At 47.4% G+C, this 19,076-nt stretch overlaps 1 protein-coding gene across 7 annotated transcripts in view; it reads left to right on the top strand.

Moving 5' to 3' along the window:
• Positions 1–19,076, top strand: part of nfia (nuclear factor I/A) — a 150,448-nt gene that overhangs the window by 39,113 nt on the left and 92,259 nt on the right. For 6 of the 7 annotated variants that reach the window (XM_082524243.1, XM_082524240.1, XM_082524242.1 and 3 more), the window contains exon 2: positions 8,407–8,935. In XM_082524243.1, coding sequence (XP_082380369.1) covers positions 8,407–8,935 — 529 coding nt within the window. Of the gene's footprint in view, positions 1–2,109; positions 2,388–8,406; positions 8,936–19,076 lie in introns of those variants that run through there. The other variant, XM_082524241.1, reaches the window with a different exon arrangement.

Here is a 19,076-nt window from a genome sequence, read left to right as displayed (position 1 = left end):
TCAGATCAGAATGATTGATTATTGATTGATTACAGCTGTGATGTTTCATCTGAGACAGACTTGTCGTGACGCAGCGTCCTCTGATTGGATGATAAAAGAACCGTGCGTGTGTGTCTGAGTTCAAAGAAGATAACCTGAGTGAATTTCTGCTGCTGCTGATGTTGATGGCGATGACGATGATTATGAGGTGTGATCTGATTGGTTCGTTCTTGTGTTGTTGTGTTTAACTCTGGTGAAACAGAAGGTCCTGTTGTGGCTCCACCCACTGATGTTCCTGCAGGTTGGTCACCTGAGGGGCTGTGTGTGGACAGGTGGAGGCTGGTGCTGATTGGACTGCTGTATGGGTTTATGGTGGGTCTGTGCGTCTCCGTGGTGATTCAGCGTCGGTTTGATGGTACTGTCGGGACCGTCGGAGCGTCTGCAGCTTTATGTAGGCTTTATTGAATCTTGTAGATGCTCCTGCAGGATCTCCACAGACTAATATCCCCGTAAAGCCGTTTACAGACTCTCTGAGTGCCTCGGGTGACTCCGGCCGCCTTCCTTCAGACCTGTGAACTTCCTGCAGGTGTGAGGCTTTAGCATCACAAACAGCTTTTCAGATATTTTATCAGATCACCCCAGACGCTCCTCACAGTAAACGGCAGGATCTGACCTTTAACCTTTCAAAGCGGTTCTGTGTGTCATCATCCTTCTTCCTGTTCAGGTGGAACAGGTAGAGCCTGCAGCGCACAGAGGCACGGAGCCGCAAACGGACGAGCTTTCAGGAATCAGTTGTTTCTGATGGCGGCTGATCCAGAGTCAGTGTGAAGCAGAGGATGGTGGAAGTGGTGGTGGTGCCGGGTGTGTGATGGATCTCAGAGCAGCGTGATGCTGAAAATGAAGATGCACACATGTGAACAATGAGACACCTGTGGTGAAGAGGGCGGGTCCATATTCGTCCATTTGTCTGTTTTCCTCATTTCTACTGCGGGAAACAATAACTGAACATCTGTGGGAGCAAAACACAAAAATATCTAAAAACAAGTCAAACACGGAATTAAAAAAAAAGATGAAGGTCAACAGCTGTTTACACTCAACTCAGGAAACAGGTCGGAGGTCACAGAGCTTTACATAAAGAACAGCTGATTGGCAACATATCTGATCACACACACATTATATAAGTGTGTGCGTGTGTGTGTGTTATGTAAAGTAGAGCTGAGCTCATTTCTCCTTATAATAATAGTAATAATAATAATAATAATAATAATTTGAGGAGGGCTTTGGAGGATCCTGCTGTCTGGAGGAGAAGAAAAAATTTCAGCGGTTTGTTTTTATTTTTATTGTTTTTATTTGTATTTATTTGTGTCTATTTGCATTTACTTGTATTTATTTGTGTTTATTTGTATTATTTCTGTGTAATTGTGCGTACTGTTTGTGTGTATTTGTGTGTTTGTATCATTTCTATTTATTTTTGTGTTTGCATATTATTTGTATTTAGTTGTGTGTATTTGTATTCATTTATGTGCATTTGTGTTTATTTGTATTATTTCTGTGTGCTTGTGTCTTTGTGTTTATTATTTGTGTGTGTTCATATTTATTTGTGTGTTTGTGTATTATTTGTGTTTATTTTTATTATTTCTGTGTATTTCTTTGTGTGTCTTCGTGTGTATTTCTGTGTACTTTTGTGTCTTTGTGTTCATTATTCGTGTGTGTTGTGTGTGTTTTGCCCGGGGCCCCTGAGTGCCGTGCCCCTGCCCCCTGTGCGGGAAGACCCCGGGGCAGAATCAGGGAGCAGAACTGCGCAGCTGCAGCTCGGAGTTCCGACCCAAACTGCCCCCGCTCCCCCGCCCGCGCTGTTTTCGCCGGTCACGTGAGCCTCCAAGTTTTCAGCCCGTCCCGGTGATACCGATCAGTGAGTCCGTGGTCGGGTTCACGCGAGGAGCATCCAGCAGCTCATCCGCGCGCGCACGCACGCACGCACGCACGCAGCGGAGGCTCGAGGAGCGGGTGTGAGCGCGCGGACGCTGCAGTCCGGAGGTCCCGGAGCTCAGGCCGGAGCGGGCGCGCTCTCTCCGCGTGCCCGCCGCACCGAGCAGCCTCAGCGCCGCAAGCCGGCCACAGCGCACCGCAGGGCGGACGGACATGCTGCCGGGGGCCGCCTCGCGCCGCGGCCGCGCGGAGCTGTGAGCGCGCTCTCGGCGCCGTTACCGGGGATGGTGTCGGGCTGCGGAGCGGAGACGGCGGGGTCAAAGTTCGGCGGCTGCTCCTCGCGCACGCACGCACGCACACACGCGGGGCCGGAGTTCCAGTAAGAGCCCCGCGCACGCGCAGCCGCTCTCATAAACGCAGCGCAGCTCGCGGGCGGCGGACGGAGGACGGACATGTACTCTCCGCTGTGCCTCACGCAGGTCAGTCACACTTTCTGCACTTTTCACGCACTTTGTCTGTGGCCGTGCGCGCGGCTGTGCGCGCGGCACACGCCGCTTGGAGCTCCGGCGGCTCTGCCCGCGGCTCCGTTCCCGGGCTGAGCGCGCTGAGTCCCGCCGCCGATCTGCGCGGGGCTGTGCGGGGCTCTGCGGGGCTGTATGCCGCCAGCCGCTCGCTCTTGCGGGGTTGCGTTCAGGGTCAGAGGTGAGAGTAGAATTATCTTGACGTGTTTCAGGCTCCAAACAGTACCTCTGGTGTATGAGGCGCAGAGAAAACGCAGGTTTAGTTCTAGATGATCAGTTTCATCAGAGGATTTATTGATCGTGGCTGTGAATGAACGTGAGGCGTGCTCGTGTTTGCCCTGTCGCCTTCGTTCTCGGACTCTGATTTTATTTTTGGGTGAATCTGCAGCAGCTTTACATGTAATCTGATTACCGGGCAGTAAAACCAATAAACAGCAGACTATCAGTTTTTACAAATCCTGCTCAGAGGAAAATGTTTCAGTGTGAACGTGTGTGTGATTCATCTCAGTATTCAGCTTTTTATTTTTGTTTCAGGGAAATATTCTGACAACTGTGTGTGTCTGTGTGTGTGAGAGGGAGAGAGAGAGAAACAGGGGAAAATCAAAATTTAAATGTGAAAATTAATTATTATTAAAAGTTTTGTCTGTGTTCAGTCTGAATCTGAAATTTCATAATTCTTTGGGATAAATTTGTTCGGAGGTGATGTAAATGGCTTGTTTTTGCCCACCGGCCACGGGAGGGCGCTTCACACGAAATGTTTTGATCATTTACGGTGTGATTAAATTTGTATATTTCCCCGCGGTGGATCGGACGAACGTTTAAACTTCTTTTAAAGAAAAACAGCTCAGATCTGTGCATAGTTCCACATCGATTATTTAAAAAGAATAAAAACAAAAAAGCAGCAGATTTGTTTGATCGTTTTTAAAATATAAAAATCTAAATATTTTTGTGTGTTTATCAGTAAAGTCAGAGTTAAAGGGTCCGATCAGCTGGACTTTCCCAAATCTGAGTCAAGAGGATCCAACACCATCAGATCCCCAAAACATAAAGCAGGAATGTGTATGTGTATGAGTGTATGTGTGTGGCTGGTTTAATAGGAACGTGCTGTCTTTGAGTTGGTATGAGGGGGATCGAACCCTCTGATTGGTGAGAACCTTCCTGTCGGTCCCCGGGCGCTCGCAGCGGAGCGTCGGCAGCTCCGCCGGGCCTTAGACGACAGGCCGACAATTCCCTCAGTGTGGCAGTGGGGGGGGATTAGGGTTATTGCGCCTCTAAATGACTATGATTCAGAGGGTTGTTGTTACTCGGTGCCCATTACATCTGTCACCGAGGTGCAGGGGGGGACGCGAGCCTCGGCCCGTGCTTGCTCTCCCCTTGCAGGGAAAAAAGGCCGAGAGAGAGACGAAGAAGCCCACTTCGGCTGGGCGGCCTTTCATTCAGCGCTGAGCTGTAGCGCAGCTGGCCGCTTCAGCACAAATCAACTCAAACCAAAAAAGTCAAATTACAAGGAGAAAGCTTCAGGAGGCGGGAACGGCACCCAGATTACCTCCAACCCGGGAATTTCATGTTTCAAGGAAGCTGAAAAATTTCCTGCAGCTCAAACAAATCGATCAGCGTGTCGTTTGATTTTTAATGAGTCTGATTTATAACACGCTCACTAACAAAGTGCACAGATTTAACTCTCAGCACTAGTTTCACTCATTCAAATCCATCCAAACATGGACATGAGGCTGTGGGGAGCGCCGATGCCTGGCTTCAGCCTGCCGGTGATTTTCCCGACACGCTGAACGTCTGAATTTTCTTTGTTTTGTGGCTTAAAATATTTGCAGCAGAGAGACTGAAGTAAACCTCTAAAAACCCCAGAAACACAGCGGGAGGAGTTCTGCGAGGAGTGCCGCAGGATTATTCAGTCTGAGGACTGCAAACATTCCTGAGAACAGGAGGGATTATGCCGGCCTGTTTTCAGGCTCAATCTGAGAGTGAGTGACTTGTTAAGTGGGATTTTGTTTGCAGCGGGCGGAGTGTGAAGAGGCAGTGGAGGAAGCGGTGGTGGAGGCGGTGTGAGCGGCTCAGGAAGCTGAAACGTTGCACTGGGCTGTGAGGAATGTTGGTATGTGGCTCCGGCGAACATCCAGAGCCAGCGAGCTGCAGATCCACTGTGGAATGTGTGTGTGTGTGTGTGTGAGAGAGAGAACACATCGCCCGTCCAGCAGCCGCTCTGCGTCCTAATAAGCGCCCGAGGACGCTCGCAGACAAAAGGCCGTCCTGCGGTGAAAGCCGGGCTCGGAGAGCGGCTGCAGGTCGGCCGCGGAGCTGCTGGAGGCGCTTTGGAGACGAAGCCGCTCGCCTGGATCGTCTCCAACCAGAAACAATGTGCTGTATTCAGCCTCTGACAAGGGAGGGCGAGCAGTGTTGTATGAAAAAAAGGCGTGCAGCTGGTGCTCTGATGCACAGCCTGGAGATACAGTTTCCTCTTTGGAGGCAGCGCTCCGAGCTCCAGGTTTAACACAGCCCTGACTCCCAGCTGGAAAACTTTGGTTTCTATACATTTAACCCCGAACCTGCAGCCCAACCCCAACTCTTCTTTTAAGAAACCAAACAGTTTGAGTGTTAATGTTGAGCACCCAGTGTGCACCGATCCTACAAACATATTAATCCCCCGCTGAAACTAGGGCCCAAAAATCCAGATTTCAATCCTGCTTATTGGAAAAAATCCCACAAAACGTGTTTGTGTTTGCAGAGGGAACCAATGAGTTTCGAGCTGCAGACAAGAAGCCGACGTTGGTTCAGTGTGATGGTTTCCTGTAGGATAAAAGAGTCGTTGTATTTATTGTGATTTAAACTGAGATGATGCGTGGAGGGGGGTGTCACAATTCCACTCTTCCCACTTTTTCCTTTCTAAGCACTCTGCTCTGAATGAGTGCAGATATATTGGAAACTTTCAGTTTTAAAATGAATGTAATTAACAGTTTCCTGCATGCTGCACTGAAACACACAGTCTCTGGGTCTCGAGGAGAATCGGGTCAGACCCCAGGACATCCTGGTTCATTCGGACATGTGTGCGCGCTCTGAAATCAGCTGTGACGGCTGCTTGTAAACATGCAGTGCTGCAGGAGCTTGTCACTGAGGCAGGAGAGAGTCAAAGAGCTACTACAGGTGGACTCTTGGATCAGACTCGGTTCAGGACAATGATGATAATAATGCGCTGCAGCTTTCAGGGACTCCGCAGCTCGAGCTCCTGTGAAGCAGCTCGCCTCTGAAGAAAGAAAGCGGGTTTGTGGGGCTCGCGCACAGCTGTGAGCCGGCCTCCACATGCCACCCGGTCGGAGGCATTCACACGTATCGAGATCTGTGCGAGCCTCTTTGATCTATGAATAGAGCTTTTTTCTTTTTCAGTACGTGGCTGAGGAGGAGGAGGTGCTCTGGGCCTCCGAGGGGTTTGGTCCGAATCAAAAATGTTCCATGAAGACGTTTTCTGTCCGTCTGCTTCCCCGGGACGATGTTTTCCTCCTTCCATGCTGTTGCTGCTGTTTTCCTTCATAGCCGTCTGTGTTTAGAGGGAAACAAAGTGAAATCACAGGTTTTCTCTGAGCGGCACCACAGACGAGAGTCCAAACGCCGAGAAGCAGCACAGCAGTAGTTAGTTTTTCATCCGTGCTCTTGGACACTTTGATTTCACCTGTTTAATCAGCTCACATCTGAACCTGCCACCCTGCCTCTGACCAGCCCCGCACACACCTTTATACTGTAAATAGCAGACAATAATAAAAATCAGCTGATGTGTTGTAAATAAAGTAAGTCTTTCAGCCTGTGGAGTTTAATCACACGCTGCTCTTAAATCAGCTCGATGCTAATAAAAAACAGTAAAAACGAATAAATTAGAAACTGCAGTAAAACCTATTTTCTGGGATAATATCTAAATGTCACGGCCTTAACTTCCTGTTGACTCCTGATTGGTTCCCGGCCATCGAGGGTGAAATGTGCTTGTTAAAAGCTGAAAGTTTGGTGCATGTGTTTTTGTTTTTTGGTTCAGTATGTGACTGTAGTCGTTTCATCGCCACATGTCAAGCAGCCACACGTCCTGTACTCGGATTACTTTTACCTGACGGTGATTTTCTTAAATCTAAAAACGGCGTCTGTTTATTCCTGGGCTCATTATCGCCGTTAGTACAAAAACGCTGGGTTTGAATCCACTGCTCGTCTGAGGACGAAGCCACGCACTCACCCCGTTCACAGCACATTTGCACTTTTTACTCGAATGTGTTTTAGTCCAGAAGGAAAAGTTGTTTTTGCTAGGATTCATGAACCAATCACAGCCCTGAACTGGCTGCTGCTGGCCTGGTGGATGGTTGCTTGTGTTTGAGGAGGTTGAGTGAGAAAATGTTTGACTATTTGTGACTGTAAGGCAGGATACTGTCGTTACTGAAGCTCTGAGATTTTAGCAGGTAAAATTTGAAACCACGAAACGAACAGATCTGAGAAAGCTGCGTCTAAAAATGATCTTTCATAAAATTCAACTGTTAAAAAACAAGAGCTGGAGCAGCTCACCTCACCGAGATCAAAGTGCGGACCACATGTGGCCACATCTGCAGCCTGGGTTAGCCCTAGCTGGGCCCGCTGTGCGTCAGAGGTCTCTGAGTTTTGGAGGCTTTCTCATCTTTATTGTGTTGGCAGACGGGAGGAGGAGGTGTGGGCTCCGTGTGCTTCGTGCAGCTTTGCTCCCTGAAACCTGAGGCGGCCAAGCTGAGCCTCCTCCTCCTCTCGTGTTTGCGCGCTGTGGTTTGCAGCTCCTTAGTCGGCCCGCAGAAAGCCGGCACAGAGCAGGTGTAACCCGCCCCATATTGGGTATAATCCACGACGTGCTGTCTAACCATATTCCCACCTTGTTAACTGCACTATGCTCACCAGCCAAAAGCCACATAATGCACCTTTAATGCAGCTGTAATCCCCCTCGCGGTGCGCTCGGAGCGCGTGCAGGAACGCTGCCCTGCGCTGGGCTTCCCGCTGCTTGCTCGGCGGTGTGTTTTTGTTTTTTTTCATGTCACAGAGTCGAGGACAGGTTTGAATTTAAAGCTGCAGTCTGAACTCTGCTTTTAAATTTTCTACTTTTCTTCTGATTTTCCTTTTCAAATTTTTATTCCCTCCTCCATAATTTCCTCCTTATTTTCCTTCCACTTTTACTTCTTACAGTATTTCCTTGTTTTCTTGTTTCTTTTCTTATTCCTGTCCATCATTCCCGATTTGCAAATTAAAATTTGGAGAAATATTCTATTATTTTTTTCTGTGGAGCAGATACTTGATTATGTTCCAAATACAAACATTCACGTCTGAAAAGTTATATTTTTAAAACGCATAATTAAGAGGTTTTTAACAGCTCCTCAGCCTCACTACATTCCTCCCTGCAGACTTTTTGACTGCATGTCGTTAAAGCCAAATTTTGTGAAAAATGTCCTAGAACGATGCACAAAGAGACATTCAGAGAATTTTGTTAAATTGATCTCCAGTCCTGCTTTATAAAATCATTTTTCTAAATTCACACCAGCTGAAGGGAACCCGTTGTTAACCTCTCTGGTCGATGCGAGTACGTTTATGTGAAGCTCTCTACTGCAGTATTTTGGGATGACAGCAAAAGGAAGGAATCGACAGACAGACAGGGGAGGCTCAGGGTGGAGGTCGGGGAGGATGGATGGGTCGATGTCAGTGCAAAAGGCTGTTTCCTGCTTTAACCAGCAGACACCTGCATGTTTCTTATTATCCTTCGCGGTATTATGAAGCTGAGACAGACGCTTTGTTTTTGGAGGTCTGAGTTTTAACAGTCACCCAAACACAACACGAAAAGCTTCACTTAAAGCTGCGTCTGTAACATGCTCATTAGCCGGTGCTTCAGTCGTCATGTTTCTTATAATGTTTAAATGCTGTATGTGGCCACGTGACATGTCACCTGCCGCTCACCGCGTCTCCCATCTCTGTCCCGCAGGATGAATTCCATCCTTTTATTGAAGCACTGCTGCCCCACGTCCGGGCCTTCGCATACACATGGTTCAACCTTCAGGCCCGTAAGAGGAAGTACTTCAAGAAGCACGAGAAGCGCATGTCCAAGGAGGAGGAGCGCGCCGTGAAGGACGAGCTGCTCGGTGAGAAGCCCGAAGTCAAACAGAAGTGGGCGTCTCGCCTCCTGGCCAAGTTGCGCAAGGACATCCGGCCCGAGTTCAGGGAGGACTTTGTGCTGACGGTGACGGGGAAGAAGGCGCCGTGCTGCGTGCTGTCCAACCCCGACCAGAAGGGCAAGATGAGGAGGATCGACTGCCTGCGCCAGGCGGACAAAGTGTGGCGGCTGGACCTGGTCATGGTGATTTTATTCAAAGGGATTCCCCTCGAAAGTACTGACGGGGAGAGGCTGGTAAAGTCTCCTCAGTGTTCGAACCCCAGCCTGTGCGTGCAGCCGCATCACATTGGAGTTTCAGTCAAGGAGCTGGATCTCTACCTGGCCTACTTCGTGCATGCAGGTAAGCCCCGCCTCTCCTGCTGCTGATGTGTGTGTGTGTTTGTGAGAGAGAGATGCTGCGAGAAAATGGCGGTCCTGCTGGCGGATCATCAGATCACTTCAGGTGCTGGATGCTGGTTTCTCTGAGTTTGCTGTGGACATGTTTGGTATTTCTGTGGCAGCATCAGTTTGGTTAATGAAGAAAGAACGTGTCTGTCATGTAAGTTAAACTGCATTTAGCTGCCAACACCTAGCAGTTTCACTGCAGTGGTCTTCCTTTAGTGGAAGTCAAAAATGATCTCTGTGAAATGAAATTTACATGGTTTTATTGTGGGAAAAACTTGGAGAGATGACAGACTTTGCAGGTAGCTAGCTTGTCCTCGAGTCCCTTCACATGGATCCACATGGGACGGCGGATTTCCTGTCTGCACTCGGAGCGTTAATGCTGTGCTATTTTTGGCTTAGCCCACCTGATCGCTGCTTTGGTCTGACTCTCACAGCTTTCAAAGATGAACTTGTTTGTTGAAGGAAGCCTTTAGCTGATTAATAAATGCATCTCTGGAAGCTGTTCTTTGATGAAACGGCCTAGTCTCACAGCTAAATGTGCCCCAGCTGTGCAGGCCCAGCACACGTTTCAGAGGGCACGCCTTGCGGCGGTTGGGTGGTATCTGCTCTGGGATCTCTCTGCAGCAGTAACACTTTTATTTTAAGTTGTTGTTTCATTTTGAGCAGATTTATATGGATTTCCCCAGTTGGAAATTTATGTTTCCGATTATTCCAACATCACGTGAAAACCCAGTAATTCAGGTGCAATATGAAGCAGGACTTAAGGTGTAGGTGGGTTTCTAAGCGACTTGCAGGCAGGCTGCAGCTGATTAGCGACAATCATAGGTGAGCTTTTACTTTATGGCTAAAGGTATAATCACCCCACAGAATCATATTATCACAATATTTCACTCATGACACTAGATATTACTGTGATATTAGTACTACTTTTAACATGTTGTAATACACAGAGTATTACAGTATTACATTTACTTTTTATTTATCACCTTTTTTCAAATGTCCTCAAAGTTAAACTTTGTCAGTCTCTTATGGTAGATAATGATATATGAAGACAATCATGTCTCACATCAGTTTGCTGCAAAAAGCTTGTCAAGCAAACCAACACTGTCACTAAAACCGGCTGCAAATGTTGCCACAAGAAAATCAGTCTGCAATCAGTCTGCAGTCAGTCAGCCAGTTAATGGGGTCAAGTTGGCAACTACATGCAGTGTGTGTCTCAGAAAACACTGATTAACTGATACCACAGATCTGTCTCCGTCCCATCGTTACTCGTGTGACTGAGCTGTAAGCTTTGTTGAGCTGAGCATGTCATGTTATTGTTTTTAGGTTTAGCTGATTTCCGTTTGCTTAGCTAAACTTACATTAGATGAGTCCTCTTGTTGGTAGTATTTTAATTTATTTTAAAAAAAAAAGATATTTGGTGTTCCTGTATAATATCCTAATAGTCCTGTTCTGTATCGACTTTTTTTTCCCCCAACACTCCTGTTTATGGATGCATGATGTAAACCCAGAGAGCCGATTGGTGGTGTTATATCTGAGGACTTTCACTCAGGAGACCACGGTTAGTCTCCTGAGTGCTGCTGTTAAAATTTCAGTCTCGTCTTAGTTTAGGACTAAAGCTAAAGTAAGTCCCTTTCACAATGTTAACCACACGTTGGGAGTCCATTTCCCTTCCACCTGGTGACACGACCTAACAAATATCAGAGTTTTCCAGCCTTGAATGCACAGATATTACATTTTGTGCTTTGTGCACAGTTTGCGGGATGACATCTGCTCTGTTTGCATTCCTGAGAGGTTTAAATATGAGATTGTTTAGTTGTGAGCTGATAGAATTTGCTCTGTTTGTCTGGGGATGAAAGCACACCCTGCTCTCAGTTTTAAAGCAGATCAGCGTGTTATCTCCTGCAGACACTCGTCTTTTCGTCACCAAAGCACAAGTGAAAGGAAACTCGGAGACGCCGGCGTGAGCAGAGCAGCTCGGCGTGCTTTTGGGGTGAAGCTGGCACAGAAAAAAACACAATTATCTCCGGAGCGATTGCTCAGCACGTTCCCGATTTCCGACTGATTCTACGGGAAAATAATTTGGCTGGCTGGAATATTCTAGAGAGCAGCAGCGAGCGGTGGCAGAGGCACGCAGAGGAGATGTTTGGCAGCCGGTTTGAATATTTGGCACCGAGCTTGTTCTAAGTTTGTTGGAGCTCCTGAGTTCAGATTTATCCGCCAGGCCCACTTTCAGATTCCTCCAGCAGCGGATTGATTTCCAGAGGCCTCAGAGCCTGAGTGAAAACAGCCGTTTCCAGCCAAACATTTCTCAGGTCAGGTTGAATTCTGGTGAATTTCAGAGTTCAGTTTTTACGTTCGGTGGCTGAAACACAGTTTGAACTACAGGTGCATTTAGGAGAAAAGGTCAGCTTTAAAATCTTAATTTCCTTGACTCTGATTTCCTGGTTAAAGTTGTGACTGGATGAATTCTTTCCTCCCTTCTTTCTTTTGTTTTCGGGACTTGAAGTGGATTTTTTGAGGCAGACATCAGTAGAAACAGTTGTTTTGGCAGGTTTTGCCTCAGTCTCGTGTTTTTGTGGCGGTAAGCTCTCAGCTGTGATCCGTCATCGTGCACAAACGGCCCGAGCCAAGTGCTCTGAAAGATCTCCATCCCTGAAGCTTAATTACAATCATTTCCTCTCTCAGACTGAAGCCTCTGTGAGCCCAGAGAGAGCGCCCATTCTCCACACCTCCGTCCACATCGCCTCGCCTGTGTATGTTTCCACTGTGCGCTCGCTGATCAGCTGTGCAGCTTCACACTGAGCCTCCTTGAGTCTGGAGGCGGCTGCGGTCGCGGTTTTATTTTGAGGGGAAAGGCTCTGATTCTTGGCAGCGAGCATGAAACCATCAGTGAGGTTTTTGTTTGAGCGGAGCAGCCGCTCGCCACCGTCACAAACACAGAGGGGGATCATTTGCGGCGAGAACAGTGGCAGCTCTTCCAAATCATCTAAATTTAGCTTTTATTTTGAAAAACTTTCACCACGCAGAGCTGTGAGGGCTTTGAATCCTTGAATTCGCCCGGCCTCTTGTTTAAGACGACCAAGCTTTTTTGGAGCGACGGCATCGATTAAAAGCTGTGTGAAGGCGGGCTGACCTCGTGGCTCGTGGGGCCGGAGGTGGGGTCTGTCGGGGCAGCCCGAGTGGGTAATTAAATTCATCCCCGTCACGCTGACTTGGGGTGGGGGCCAACATTGTTGCCCGTAGAAACAGCAGCGTGCGCCAAACCATTTCTTCCTTAATCCTCAGAGTGCGGCGCAGCAGAGACTTCAAAGAGACGAGAGTTGAACGTCCAGTTGAACTCCACCTTCACCTCCACCTGCTGCTGGCAGGAGGCCTCCTCTGCGCGCGTCCGCTCAGTGTCTCTTGTGTTAGCAGCCTGGAGGTGCAAGCGATTGGTTGGCTGCAGTCAGTTATCACATGACAACCTTTGCTTATATCCACTTTAAACTTGCAGCCTTAGACTCACACAGGTCTCCAGGTTTTGGTCCAGTCTGGACTCTGAAAGCCACTCGCTCGCTGCCTGTGTCCACTCACGCCACCCTAATTAGAGCAAGCACAGCTAACAGGAAGTAGTCAGCAGTGTGGACAGGTTTCACGCCTGTTTGTGGTGTAACTGTCGTCTACTCGACTGTAAAATGTCACTGACACCTGCGCTTGGTGCAGCACGGTCTGGGACGCTCGTGTGCATCACTACGGTAACACGATGGATTCTTTCTGCTCCACTCGGTGTGCGAGGAGGCGCACTCGGAGCAGGGAAAGGAGGAAAGACTCACACTGAGCTCCCATCACAGCAGGGACAGTCAGTGAAAGACATCATTCTGATCAGTTTATTTTACTAATAAATTCTAATTGAGTGATTATTTGGATGTATTGATTTTATTAGCAGTCTGGTCCTCATGGTACAGACGACCCACTGGACTCAATATCAGCAGACTGCTAAAGCCGCACTGCAGGATCTGGATTGTTATTAAACGTCCCAGATATTCAAGCCTGGAACACATCGAGAAAATGAGACGGTGGAGCTACAGCAGGTCGTCTGCTCACGCAAAGGTTGGCGGTTTGATTCCTGGCTACATGCCGAAGCATCCCTGGGCAGTTACAGCAGAGACCTTTTAAAAAGTCTCAACTATAACTGAACCATTAATTAAAGATGAGCCCAGGAAGCTCCTCAACAAGTGGAGCATTTCAAATTAACGGTCTTCGGCTCGCTGTGTACACACAGAACAGACACACGCAAACTTATGCAACTTTTGGGAGGTCAGAGGTCACATAGACCCCTCCCCCACCTCTCTGATATGTGAGCTCGCTGGCAGCGGTGGCAGCAGCGGGTGTTACAAACACAGGAAGGATCGACACGTGCTGGCAGGTCAGAGGTCAGCACGTCGGGGTCGTGACCTCCATCATTGGGCCGTTTGACCTCCAGGATAAACATGTCAGCCCCTCATTAGCAGCCAGTTGAGTGCACATGGAGCTAGGGGGTGGTTTGGAGGGGGGCGGCGTGCGGGACAGAAGGTGAAAAAAGGTCGAGAGCAGCTGTTTGTGAGATTTAGAGCTGTCGCAGGCGGGAATAATGGCGTTAACAGTTATTACAGATGGATAATATTTATGTGAGCAGTAAAGGCGATTAAACACAATTAGAGAGATGGAATCATAAAAGTCTGATAGAAGGACTGTCACAGTAATGCTCGAGGCTCTGCGGCAAACCGCTGCCACCGCCTCAGACGGCGCCGCCCTTCATCTGCAGCACAATGCTCCAGAGTCAGCATCAGACCTGGGCAGGGTCATCCACCTGAAACCTGACAGGATTTTATTGGCTTTATCGCCCTAACCTCCACTGCATCACAAACACGTCTGTTCATGCAATAATCATTAACCCCACAGCTCTGCCTACCCGGCGCTGACGGCCATATTGGATGCAATAACTGAGCATGTGTCACACCTGTTTTAAGAACATGATCAGCTGATGCTGGGTTTTTTCTGATGTTTTCGGTCAGTTTGTGCCGAGCGCAGACTTTATTCTTGTCTCTTCGGTGATTGGTCACCTCGTGCTTCTTAGGAGGATTTTTGTGTGTCGGCAAGATAACGAGCCGCCGGGTAGTACAAAATGAGGAGGGTCAGATATTCCGCTCGCCGTCACCTTAAACCGATGCGCAGAATAAGTAAACAGAAAGAGAGTGTGTGTGTGCGAAGATGTGTGACCCACTTCCTCCGTCCTCCTGAGCTCTTAAAGAGATTTGGAGCTTCGTCTCTGAACTCGTTACCACAGGTCTGAGCAGCCCCAGTCTACGCCACACACCGGACGCCATCTTAGTTTAACCACACACACATGCACACACACACACACACACACAGGAGTTGTTCAGAACCCCCAGAACTTTATTTAAAGTCCAAACTTACAGACTTACAAACCTCAAGAGCGTGTTTGATCTGAACGGTTTCTGATTTTTGTAAAGACATTGAAATCGGACTCTTTGTCCTGATCCCTTCGTGTTTCAGCCTTGAAGGATGATGCTTCAGCGAGACACAGATCCGGAGAAGACTGGAGACTTGAAGCTGACGTCATCACCGTCCTCTTTCTCCGTAGGTGGTGCTGTGGACGCCGTATTAAAGCAGGCGTCTGTTGCTCGCTCTGTGTGGTGGCATTTCCCTCTTGACAGCTCTCTGCCTCGTTCTTCCGAGCGTCATCCTGCTTCCAGTAAATCCACCTTACACGTGGAGGACTGGCAGATGAATACGCCTGTGATTCCGTCCATTCCAGGTGGCTAATGTGTGTCTGCTTTGCTTCCTTCGAGTCAGAATCGGAGCGTTTTGTCTGAAGTGGGGTGGACGTGTTCAGAGTCCGTCTGACTGCAGACACATAGCTACTGAAATAAAGCAGAATAACCTTTAATGCGAGGGCATGGCTCTCTCAGCACATTTCTGTCTCCATTTAGGGTGAAATTAAACACAATAACAACAAGTTAACGACCTGTGTGTGTGTGTGTGTGTGTGTGTGTGTGTGTGTGCGTGTTTACTTTGCGCTGAGGAAAACTGAATCTGGAGACTTTCTGTGTGTCTCCTCTTACATATACTTTATGTTTCCTCTTCTTCTCCTCCTTCTCTTCCTGCGGCTGCTCTGCGCTCTTCATATGGAACCATTTAAGGCTAGCGCGCCATAAAACCACACGCTCTGATGTGGTTCCTGAAGCACACATCGTGACCGCAGGAAACACCCTCGACCCACCGCCAACCAAGCAACACACACTTCGAACCCTCACCCAGCATCCACATCTGTGACTGCTGTGTCACACACACACACAGCGAGCGGGGCTCATTCATAAAAACACTCTGGGAAGAAGAACAAACTGTTTCCTGAAAGTTACATACAGAAATTTACGAGAAGCTTTAAAAACGGCATCACCGCGTGGACCCAGGGAGCCTTCGTCTTGTGTCGTAGTTTAATCTGCAAAAGGAGACGACTTCATGTTTACTGCCTTGAATATGGAAATATGAGAAATCGCCCCTACTGAGCGTGCTCAGAGCATATTTACTTGAATCCTGAGTGATTACTGGAACAACCACAATCAAGATTATTTTTATTGTTCGTCCCAAAAGGTTGATTCTGTTCATCTGGTCAGCCTTTTGAAAGGGAGAAACATTTCGTCACTCGTCCAAGTGCCTTCTTCAGTCTTAGCTGACTGCAGGTTTCCTCAACCTTATAAACAGCACATAACTGAAACCAACCCACTGAATGAACAATGGGTTGTGAGGACAGATCATAAATATGCAAATTGTCATGACCATTGATCAACAATCACTGATCAAAGCCCATTGATCATTGATCAAAGACCACTGATCAATGGCCATGAGTGCCATTCACAGAGAGGGTACGGCTGCATTGTAAGATGGCGAAAGATGTACCCTTAGGCCCCCTCCTCGATTCAGAGATGGTCTTTCCCTTTTCACTTAAATGGCCTCCTTGACTTCGCACTGAAACCAGTGTTCCTCCCTGTCCAGGATGTGTACATCCTCATCAATGAAAGAGTGTCCACTGGCCTGTAGGTGGGGGACTGTGGAGTCCTGGCTTGACGAGGTGGCTCTTCTGCGTTGTGCCATCCACTTCGCCAGAGGTTGTTTGGTTTTCCCGATGTATAAATCATGGCAATCCTCCTGGCACTTAACAGCGTGCACTATATTACTCTGTGTCGGGGGACCCAATCCTTGGGGTGGACCAATTTTTGGTGCAGCGTGTTTTGGGATTTAAAAGCCAGGGAGGTGCAGTGTTTAGAAAAAATGTGTCTCAACTGTTCCTGACACACACAGGATCACTATGGGTTTTCAACCTTTTGGCATTTACTTACCTGGATGATTGAGCATGCATCAAGACATTTCATTGTTCTTATTTTAGTGATTAATAAACTTGGTTTGAGTTAAATATTAAAAATCAGTGGATTTTAACAGCAGCTCTTTTATTTGTTTAGTATGAAGCTTTTGTGTTTACAGTCGTGTCTGACATGCGGTGGCTGGAGGACGAGCAGGTCATGCTCTGGCTTCCTTGCACAGGATACTGACCCCAGTGAATAAAATCAGTGATCATCTGGACTGATCTTTTTAAAAAAAACTGTTTTTTCATTCATCTGGTGTTTTGGTGTTTTGTACAGTATCATGTATACACAATGATGATGATGACGATGATGAGGAGGACAATCAGTAGATCTAAAGTTTGGTATAAAACAGTGCTTAGATGTTTCATGGCGTGGAAATGTGAACAGTTTTTAGGCTGTGAGCTGTTTGCTCCTCCCCCCTCCTCCCCCATGCGGCGAAGCAGACATCAGCTGATCCCTCTATAAAGTCAGGTAATCCGGTTTAAATTGTAGTGTCAACGCTGCGCTCTCTACTGATATTCCAGCCTGCAACATGTTTGTGATCTCACAGCGCCACACACACACGCGCACACACACCGCTCTCCGCCTCCTGCTGTGTTCGTTTCTGGTACCTGAACTGGAATGTGCAGGACCTGAACTCTTCTTCCTCCTCCACGAGGCTGGTTACCAGTGAGGTTAGATTAGAGATTAAAAGCACAAAGAGCAGATTAGAAATGATAAACCTATAGAAGTAATAATTCAGCACAGGTACCGCCCAATCAGCTGACAGGAGGATCAAAATAAAGACATTCAGTTCAGCTTTATTTTTATAGCGATAAATCACAACAACACTCACCTCAGGGAGACTTATATTTTTAGGCAAAGGCCCTACAGTACACTGTCCATAAACCAGTGTGATGTCACTGGTTCCGTTCTTGACTTATGTACAGGAGATGGACATGCGATATGCATAAAAAGAGACGAGGGGAGGAGCAGGAAGGAGCAAATGGAGGTAGAGGAGGTCAGAGACAGAAGGAGGGAGAGGAAGAAGTTAAAGAAGCAGGACCCTTCTCTGTAAATCCTTCTGTCACAGAGCGTCTGTCTCCATTGTTTCTCCTCTTCTTCTCCTCCTGCTCTTCCTCTCTCCTCTCAGGAACATTCCTCTCCTCCTCCTCTCCCGGTCCTCTAAAGGTCAGCTCGGCTGTCTTTCTGCGGAGGTCATCCTGCAGGAATGTGGCTGCTCTGCCGGCCGTGATTTGTGTCTTTTACTAACACCCCCACCTCACTCCTCCACCCGTGGAGGGGCTGACGGGCTGCAGGGAGAGGGGGTGGGAGTCCATAGCAACAGGGACCCCTTGGCAAAGGCCCCCCTCCCTCGGCGGTCCAGACTCCGTGCCAACATGGAGTCTGGCTGCTGTTCAGTGTTTTTGTTCAAAGCTTCACAGGAAAAAATTCAAGCTGGGAAATTTCTGCAAGAAGAAAATCAACTTCCTGCCAGAGAAACAACGACAAACACGGCAGCGGGAAAAGTCAGGCTTACCCGAGGTCAAAGGTTCTCAGTCAATGCCAGCATTCCAGGTGCAAGATGGGGAATGTAGGCAGGTGTACTGTACTGGTGTCTTGCTTCGGAGCAGAAATAACAGGAGAAAAAGAAAAACACCAAATTATTTTTGGTGATGTTTAATTTGAAGCTTTTCTGCTCATTTTTTTTTTCAAGCATATTTTAGTATTTCTATTGTTTCATTGGGGTTTTAAGAATGAAAATATAAATATAATTATTATAATAATTAAAAAAAAACCTTTACAATTTTTAATTTTGTGGATTTAATTACCGTTACAAGAATATAATTTCAGATCATTTTAAATATATTTTACACAGTTTAGGCAGCTGTTGGCTCCGACTTAAAATCAGAATTAGATACATCACCAGTTTACATTTTCTACAACAAATGAATATTTTACAGATACTATTTTTAAATATTTTCACAATCATTCTGCAAATAACAATCCAGCCATCGGATATCAAAGGAGCTGAAACGGCTTGTTTCAGAGGAGGAGGGCTGATTGTGAACCGTGAATCATGCAAAAACAAAAAACAAAACACGGTGAGTGTGTGTGTGCACGGATCATCCCGTGTTTAAAACCGGGCCAGCTTTGATCTTCATTGATATTTCTGTGTTTCCTGCACAGACAGGAAGTAAAAACAGACGACATGTGAGGTCATGGCAGCCCCAAAACCCAGCCCAGCTTCACCTTTGACCCCTGAACATGATCCTGAATCTACTAAATCTGAACAAAGTTTCTGCGCGCATGTGTGTGTGTGTGTGTGTGTGTGTGTCCTCCCATCGTGAAAGGCTGAGGGAGAGTTTCATGCCAAAAAACCCCCCACAAACCCTCCCACACACACACACACACACAATCCCATTGTGTGTGAAGCCAGCGTCGACGTGAACCAGGACAGCTGTGAGCGTCTGCAGGGAAACTCTCCACAGATGGTGGAAGGAGAGAAACTCCAGAGCGCCGTATGGCTGCTGAAAAATACAGGAAGGAGGAGAAGAAGAAGAAGAGGGTCAGAGCGACACCACGTCTTCTTCTTCTTTCTACTTTTAGTTTTACTGTCAGCAAGAAACAAGAGAAACACAGACGTCCAATATTTGGGTTTTTTTTTTTTTTTTTTTACATAAAATCAGTTTCAAAACATTTTTTTTTGAC

The sequence above is a fragment of the Aulonocara stuartgranti genome, assembly GCF_965226115.1.
Source record: "Aulonocara stuartgranti genome assembly, chromosome: 23".
Taxonomy (NCBI): Eukaryota; Metazoa; Chordata; class Actinopteri; order Cichliformes; family Cichlidae; genus Aulonocara; species Aulonocara stuartgranti.
This window is presented reverse-complemented; position numbering and strand designations above follow the sequence as displayed.